At 34.7% G+C, this 9350-nt stretch overlaps 1 protein-coding gene across 1 annotated transcript; it reads left to right on the forward strand.

Moving 5' to 3' along the window:
• Positions 1-557: 557 nt before the first annotated feature.
• On the forward strand, positions 558-4886 carry LOC103935713 (protein LIGHT-DEPENDENT SHORT HYPOCOTYLS 10-like). Its single transcript, XM_009345522.3, has 2 exons — positions 558-1486; positions 4596-4886. The coding sequence occupies exon 1, from the start codon at positions 898-900 to the stop codon at positions 1441-1443; it is 546 nt and encodes a 181-aa protein (XP_009343797.1). The 5' UTR covers positions 558-897; the 3' UTR covers positions 1444-1486; positions 4596-4886.
• The last annotated feature ends 4464 nt before the right edge of the window (positions 4887-9350 follow it).

Here is a 9350-nt window from a genome sequence, read left to right on the forward strand (position 1 = left end):
GTACCTATTTTGTTTATTTAATCAAACTAAATCTTCTTAAGAAGATTAAATTTTAGTTGGCAAAACATCCAAACCAACAACAGTATTTTCTCTTTGTAGCAGATCTCTTTCAAATACTCTTTCTCTGAATAAACCAAATACAAACAGTAAGATAGCAAAAAGATTCTCCCTAGCAATGATTTGTTTTTGGATTATGAGCACTTCCATTGCATGTCCAGCGAATATATACATATCTAGCGAATTATGACCAGTTTGGAGAATGGGGACATATTAACTATGTACGTATTTATTATTATGTTACTCAAATTAGAATACGTATAGCTGTTTATTATTAATATGTTCTTATAAATGTAACAAATTAACTTTATCAATTACTTGTTATTATAGAAAACTGTTATTAGCATTCCAAAATTCTCATTTTCCACTCTAATTTTTTGGTATTTATAGAGAAAGATACACTTGTGAAGTGTGCAAAATGGAATTTTCAAAGTACCAATAACTATTCTTGTGTTATAATACGCAAAATAATAACATGCGTTGTTGTCTCTAAAAATAAAAAAAATAAAAAAAAAACAACTCAAGTTTCAAAAGACAGCAAATTTTGTAACTTATTGACAGACCAAAACGTATAGTTAGTGGTAATAGCACTATTAGAAAAAAAAGAATATAAATGAAAAGATGAAGGAAAAGATGAACAGGAAGCATCATATGGCCCCGACCCCATGGGAGGTCTTCTCATCACTGGGCCCATAATGTGATTTCCGTCTTCCTCCCATCTTTGATTTTTCACTGCCTATTCCTTTCACCTCCTGCCCTTCATTATTTGTTCCTTTATTTAGCAAAACAAAAAATAAGTTCATCTGGAATATTCATTAAGTAATCAGTCATCACCGCTCTATGTCTGGAGAAAGAGGCAAAGATTTCGCCGAAGGATCGTCCGCTGGAGGTTCTCTGAATGATGATCAGCAGCAGCCGGCTACACCAAGCCGCTATGAATCCCAGAAGAGAAGGGACTGGAACACTTTTGGTCAGTACTTGAAGAACCAGAGGCCTCCAGTGGCACTGTCTCAGAGCAATTACAACCATGTACTGGAGTTTCTTAGGTATCTGGACCAGTTTGGGAAGACCAAAGTTCATCTCCAGGGTTGCATGTTTTATGGGCAGCCTGAGCCTCCTGCTCCTTGCACATGTCCACTTAGGCAAGCCTGGGGCAGCCTGGATGCTCTCATAGGGAGGCTGAGGGCTGCCTACGAAGAAAATGGAGGATCCCCGGAGAACAACCCTTTTGCTAGCGGTGCAATCAGGGTTTACCTGAGGGAGGTCAGGGAGTGCCAAGCTATGGCAAGAGGGATTCCTTTTAAGAAGAAAAAGAAGAAGCCAAGTCCAAGCAAGGGATCCGGACCAAATGATGATGAATCAAGTTCTACCATGCATTTTTCTTGATGCATGTTTGATTCCTTTGGCCAATTTCAGAATTAATCAAAGGGTAAGTAGATATTATATACATTAAATTATATTCAATTTCTTTTTATGGTTAATTAAGTACGTTCACATCATAAAAATTTAATTGGAGTTAAATGAAGAAAAATTTTGCCAGTGTACATGATATACCCCCAAAGCTTATAGTTGTTTTTTTTTTTTTTTTTAATATTTTTTTTATCAAATCCCCCAAAAATTATAGTTAACAAGAGAGAAAACGACAGTTAAACTTATGAGATGGAGTGCAGTCAAAGGACTGTAAATTAGTTTGATATGGAACTACATATACATGAAGAACAAAATTAAAACCCTAACTGATATACTCAAATTAGTATTTGAGTGATAATGTTCCGATCGTGATCAGTAACTTTAACCAATAATAAATCACTCCACCTATGTCGTGTTGTAATAACATCAGAAACAATAATCTTTTCTGTCCAACTTCTCCCTCTCTCCTCAGGTCCTCTTCATTCTCTCTCTCTGAGACATTCTCACGATGCAATCTCCACTGTGACTGTCGTACGTTAATTAAAAATTGTTATCTATTTGTAGCTTTTCATTAATTTGGCTGATTCTGCAAATTTTTTGTGCCCCACGATTATTTGTCAAGAAATATATATATCATCACAAACTTTCATACGTCAGGATATATAATTCAAAAATATAGACAAGTGATTGAAATCTATGATTAATTAAGGTTTAAGGTTTTCACAATTCTCTTTCATTCGTATTTTTCTAGTTTTTGGCGTTCATCCATCTTTTTCTACAGCTTTTCTATCTTTTGGTTTTAATTTAACAAAGGTCATCATAGCGAATCTATAACACCCATGATGATCAATGCCACAACTAATTGCTCTTCTTTTATAAGTACAGCTAGTAGTTCTATAAAATGTCAGTTATACACAACTAATTAATTAGTCTTCTTTTATACGCCCATTCTTATGTTCCTTTACCAATTCATTTTTGCTTACTGTCCGCAGTACAAGATTCTGTTGCGCAGCGTTTCATCATGATCAAAGGCTTATTACAAAACACACACACACACTGTCTGAAGAGGAAAAAAAATTGTAAAAAGACATTAAAATAAAGTCTGATTATGCTGCTCAAGGGTTTTTACTTCACATGTCTTTGTCGGGTTTTCATAGGAACTTCATATTATTTTATGCATTAGGTTGATAGCTCAGAGTTAAATAGATCTCTCACTCAGAGTTGTGTGAATTGCAGGTTACAGAAAATCGTATACTATTTGCACGTGTTTCATCTAAAGACACACACACACACACACACACACTCACACACATTTACATACATATATAACTATGAATTTCCTGGCCTAATAGTCAAACACAGATTACAGAAAACGTGTTCGCAATTTCTAAGACCAAGGTTTACTAGGGTTTGATTATTTGTGTTGCTCTCATTTCATGCGAAACTCATGTGAAATTTGCATTCTTAATTACAAACATATAAATTAGAGTACAATGCATGCCCTACGTAAAGTTCGTATATCAACAAAAAGTGTCGTTTAATATAAACTAAAGATGCATCAATGATCTAGCATGCGTTGATGAGACTTCAGAGTATTAGGAAGTGTTATTGGTACTTCAAAAATCTCATTCTACACTCTTAACAAGTGTATTTTTCTTTCCTAATATAGAAAGTTTGGAGTGTAGAATGAGATTTTTGGAGTGCCAATAATAATTCCACAGAGTATTCTGTATTTAAAATTGAAGTATTGAATTATATGTTTAAATTTTTACCTATTTTATTCATTGTTAATTGATTTTGAATTGGTTTTTTTTTTTTTTTTGTCAAACGATAGATTTGTTAGATTAGATATTAGATTAGGGAGCCAGTAGAGTTGGAACCCAGACCATGGTGTAAGGACAACACTTCTCTTCGCCATCCTTAATTGAATTCATTTGAATACGTAATATCTTTAGTATTGCATACACAACTATGAATGCTTCCTTATTTAATGACTATATATCAACGCAGCTATTATTTGTCAACATATTTGGATTGGACTATAATACATGCTGTAAATTCATGATCCTTCGAGCTTAAAAAGTCAATGCCTATCTTTTCTATGTGGCTTTGGCGATGAGCACAGAAGACACTCAGCAGTATATTTTTGTAGGTTTTGTATGCGTTCGCAGACACATATACACTGACATTCTAAAAATAAATAGTTAGGTGCTTTAGCTGAAAACTTGAAGGTTTGTATTTCAACCATTAGATCATCAAAAATGCTACTTTTATCATATTTTTCATACGACAATTGTATTAACTCTCTAATAGAAATGGGGCCAGAGAGCTAGAAAAATATAGTATGAAAATGTAGTAAGTGTGAGCATTACTCTAATAACATACCACATTTGTGGAACTCTAAAACTTGCAAAATCAAAAATAAAGAATTAACTAAAAATTAAATACGTACACACACGAAAAAAGATAATGCATCTTCACCACCTCTATTACAAGTGTGTCAATTTTATGTATCCAAATGAAATTATAGTTATACATGTTTGCACACATATATATTGCAACTATGCTCTCTTGGTAAGCAATCTAATATGTTATTGTGTAAAACTACAAACCCAAAATACACATTTTGATAATTTTTTTATACAATGATATATTAAAATCAAGGGATGAGGAAAATAAATTGGTATCAAACTCTATTCACGATATTTGAATCTAAAACTCTGCACTTACAAGAAAAGAGAAATACTAACACTAAGTGGCTACACATGATCATAGTTACAGTTGACAGTTCAGTAACATGTTAGAATGTCTAAAGAAAGCAGATTATCACATAAGTAACACAAATTTAACCAGTCACACACGGCAGTTTAAAATTGACTTCAAGTGAATTTAATTAAATACTGAATATTTACATGTAACACACATTTATTGTCTGATGGTTGATTGTTTAAAGGTCACTCATACACTGCAGTTTGTTCTAACTCCAATATGGTTGCGTTGTGATTGTATTTTTGTTGTTAGGAACTTATCCGATCGACAGATACATTCTAGCACTTTGAAACGGAACCAGTAACAGATGTACCCTTAATGTATAATCATCAAACTCATTATTTATTACTTCCTTGCAGGATCATATGGAAATTGAACGAAAAGGAAGGAATTGTTCCAAGGGAATTTGCCTGGATGCTTTCGGTATTGTCAAGTTCGATTATGGCTTTTTTTTTTTTTTTGGGTCAAATTACATAAGGAATAAGTTGATCTATATAAGTAGCGATCACTTATGGCTTGCTGGCATGAACACGAATCGGTATTAGTTCCCTTTGTTAAATTGTAATTGGAGAATTTGAAAGCATGTAATAGATTATCGGAAATCCTTTATGCTTGGATATATAAATATATATTTGTATCCTGCTCGTTATGTCCATAGTTGTCAATACTATCAGGACTATAATCATATTATGTGTTTCCTACATATGTTGGGTTTAGTCATGTAGTGTCAACAATCACACTGGAAAGACCGCATTACTAAGATCTTACCTATACTAAATAAATTGATACAGAATTATTCTAGAAAACAATAAGCACATCGGAAGAACAACTCACCTGAAGGTGATGCCATTGGAAGAACAAGAAGAAGCAGACTTCTACTTCCAACACACAACAACGCTCTCTATCAAATGAATAGGGTTTTAGCTAATTCGAGAATCAGCTAGTGTGGAAGCAGGGACCTCTTCTAAGGGTTTCACTCAAACAATCCTATTATCAGTAGAGTGATAAGCCATATCCCTTTATGACTCTATTCCTCAGTATACACAAGATGAAGACTTCAATTAGACAGCTGCAACATAATTAAACTCCACGACTCTTATCCTATCAAGACTCTCAGACTCCTTGTGTCTCATGCAACTTGTATGACAAGTTACGTGTAACTCAAGAAATCCAGTTGTTAACTCATTGTCATTCAACCAAAGTTTTATATTCTCCCACTGGAATCTCGATAAAATAAGACTATCATTGAGCTTACAAAAGCTTGCAACTACCCTTCTTAGCAACCTGTCATTTCAAGCAAAATACAGAACCATAGAAAAAACAAGGTGCACTCTATTTTGCACTTCGTGCTCTACGATTACATACATATTAAACTTGAAAAACTATGTTGCCATTAGAGTCATATAGTCAAGAACCAACTAAACATAATGTTAGTTCCTCAGAACAAACTGAAAGATGCGTTCAGTACCAAAATTGTTTGAAGAAACATAAATTAGTCATATGATCAAATCATCAGAATCAATTAATTATGAATTGTAATGCAACTGACAACAATAAACACAAGAAAAATAGTTTAATGCAGTTAACTGAGTGCATACTCCCACTCATTAACTGAATCAAAAGACACTTTTATGCCCATGTTAAAGATATGCTTCTTGAAAAATCCCCCAGATAAAGCCTTTGTCATTAAGTCAGCAACCATAACACTTGTGTTTATGTACTCCACATTGATAGTGTCTTTCTTCACTTCTTCCCTCACCTTCAAGTACTTTATGTCCATCAATCTTCTTGCATAAGACCTCTTACTATTCACCGAAAAGAAAGTTGTAACTTGTCACAATACAACATGAGAGGCCTTTCAATGTCATCAATAATCATCAATCCTTTCATCATGTTCCTAAACCAAATAGCTTGTTGAGTTGTTGCGTAGCACCCTATGAACTTAGCCTCTACAGTCGAGGATCCTATACACTTTTGCTTCCAACGTTTTCATGATATTGCACTGATTGCTAACAGAAAAATGTACCCCTTTGTTGATTTCCTGTCATCCACACTTCCTGCCAAATCAGAGTTCGAGAATGCCACCAGCTCAAGCTTATCCATGCGACTATAAGTTAGCATGTGTCTAGTCCTCTTAAGATACCTCAGCACCTTCTTAGTCACAACCCCATAAGATGCACCAAAGTTTGATTGAAGACTACCTAATAAACTCACTACAAAAGTTAGGTCTGGTCTCATGCATACTTGGACATACATCAAACTCTCTACAAGAGATGCGTAGGTTTTGTCTTTCATTCTTACTGTTTCTAATTCATTTTTCAGACATTGCTCATGACTCATCTTATGTCCCTTTCCAATGGCAATTCGCCACTCGAACATTTTTCCATATTGAACCTTTGAACCTTTTGGTGACCCTGTCGATGTACTGTCTTTGTGAAAGACCAAGGGATTTCTTGACACGATCTCTGATAATCTCTATCCCCAATACAAATCAAGCCTCCCCTAAATCCTTCAGGTCGAAGCTTTGAGTCAACATATTCATGGTTGATTGTAGTAGACACATGTCGAAGCTAGCCAATAAAATGTCATCCACATACAAAATTAAGAATATAATCTTGGTGCTGCTAACCTTGAGATAAACACATTCATCCATTTTATTTTCTTGGAAGCCAGAAGCCATCATCACTTGATCAAAATTCTTGTTCCATTTGGTTCATTTGTTTATGTTGGTACAACAACTGAGCAACGATTGGATCATGAGTAGTGCCATTTGGTTCATTAGCTGGGGCTATAACTAGAGCTGTTGTGCTTGAATTTGTAGGCCATTTGTAGCCTCTTTTTCGTGCAAGTTTTCATGTGGAGAAAAAAATCAACAACTCAGTGCGAGTAACATCGACAAATGCTTGTGGAACAAGTAGCTCCTCATCATGGTTTAATTCTTCGAATTTAGAGAGTTTGTTGTGGAACTACGAATGTCAATCTCATTCAAATCTTCAAGAAATTTTGCATTATGAGTCTCCATAATTCTCAAGTAGTTGCTAGAATAGTAGAATTTATAACCCTTCGATTTTTCTAAATATCCAATGAACCTACAACTTTTGGTCCATGGGTTAAGTTTTTTCTCACTTGGATTATAAAACCTAGCCTTGGCTTTATAGCCCCATATAGTTTGCAATTTTTAGTGCCTCTCCCCAAAGGAAAATTGGAAGCTTGGGATGTGCAAACATGGACCTGATCATGTCTTTGAGTGTTCGATTCCTTCATTTAGCAACTCCATTTTGATGAGGAGTCCGTGGAGTGGTATATTGTATGACTATGCCATTTTGTTCAAGGTAAGTTGCAAAGGATCCTTTGTGTTGTCCAGCTTCCGTATAATTGCCAAAATGCTCACCACCTTTATCGGATCTACAATTTTAATATATTTTTCAAGTTGTTTTTCGACTTCTAAGTGAAAGGTTTTAAAACATTCTAATGCTTCACATTTTTCAGAGATGAGAAAAACATATGCAAATCAAGAAAAATCATCAATAAATGTTATGAAATAAGATTTTCCACAAATAGTTTTAGTTGGGAATGGTCCACAAATGTCGGTGTGCATAACCTCTAACAAGGATTGGCTACAGTTTGATCCGTTTTCTAATGTTGGTGAGTTTTCCCTTAAAAGTTCTTTAAATCATTAAAATCAAGTTGTGGCAACAAGTTTTTTTTTTAGTACATCGATATTTTTACACTAGGGGTAGAAGGAGTTCGGCTAAGCCCCACAATGGGCAACCTAATTTGGTATTGAATTAGCCATCTACGAGATTCAAACCTAAGACCTCTCACTTTCATGTGAAGAGGAATACCACCAGACCGTAGTATTGAGTGGTAGTTGTGGCAACAAGTTTTGTTTCGTTAGTGTGATGATTCTTTCTTTAGAGATGTGCCCCAACCTCTTGTGCTAAAGCATGGAGGATTTTTTAGAAGTGAGCAGCATTTTAGAACCAACACTTTGAACATTACAACATTCATTTTCATAAGAACAATCCATTTGCCATATATTAGTTTTGAGATAAGCACTACCAAGTAAAGTACTTGAATTATTTGAATGAAAAAACTTTACACTATGATTGTCACCAACAAAGGTAAAGCCCTACTTAACTAGCTTAGATGCAGAAATTAAATTCCTTCACATGGAAGGTACATAAAGAATTGGACTCAAGTCTAAAATAAAACTAGATGATAAAACTAATTTGGCACTTCCTATGGATCCGACAACTACTTTGCGCTCATTTCCCACATAGACATTGTAGACTTCATTGTTTATCTCCCTTGTTTTTTGAGAAGCCATGCAAGGAATTAATTATATGAATAGAATAGCTAGTATCAAACTACCAACTTTGAGGAGGAATATAAACTAAATTAGACTCAACTCACATAAAAACATTTATTTCTTTACCTTTCTTAACAAGCCAATTTTTTAAGCGAATGCAATTCTTTATTAAATGACCTATTGCTTTGCAAAAGTAACACTCCTTTTCCTTTTCAGCCTCAGTGTTAATAGGTTTGATTTTATGAGATCCTTTAGAGATATTAGTCTTTTTAAAAGAAGAAAAAATTTCTTTATTCTTCTTCTTACCAGCAGCTACAGTCAGACCAAAAAATTGAAATCCTTCTTACGTTTTTCAGCTTGAACAAAATTGACATTCACTATTCTGTCACTCTTGAGCCAATCCTCTTCTTGAGCACACATCAAAATTGGTCAATCATGGGTACCTCAAGATCTTTCAATTTTTGTGCAAGAACCACTACCTTGAGGATGTGTGCTCTCTAACACTTCCCACTTTGTCGTACTTGATGGCAGTGAGTTAAGTAAGAAAAGTTTCAGTTTCCGCCTCTTTTGACTCTTGAAACTTCTCCCTCACTACAGTCAGAAAGTCTTTGGCATTATCTTACTTTGGAATTCCCTCTTTAACGGATTGTGTAATTGTTTCTTCATGATCATCAAGGACATTACGTTGGTTCTATCTTACTTGTCAAACTTTACCCTGTGCTCCATGGTGCTCTCTGCAGTAAGTGCTGTTGGACGTTCCTCCCTCAATGCCAAATCAAGGTCAATGAGACGAAGAACAATC

Source organism: the organism of the source record quoted next, unplaced genomic scaffold, assembly GCF_019419815.1.
Source record: "Pyrus x bretschneideri cultivar Hongxiangsu unplaced genomic scaffold, Pyrus_bretschneideri_v1 Contig90, whole genome shotgun sequence".
Taxonomy (NCBI): domain Eukaryota; kingdom Viridiplantae; phylum Streptophyta; class Magnoliopsida; order Rosales; family Rosaceae; genus Pyrus; species Pyrus x bretschneideri.

Excerpts from the sequence above, each read along its gene's own strand:
- LOC103935713 (XM_009345522.3), top strand. The coding sequence starts at position 898 with ATGTCTGGAGAAAGAGGCAAAGATTTCGCCGAAGGATCGTCCGCTGGA.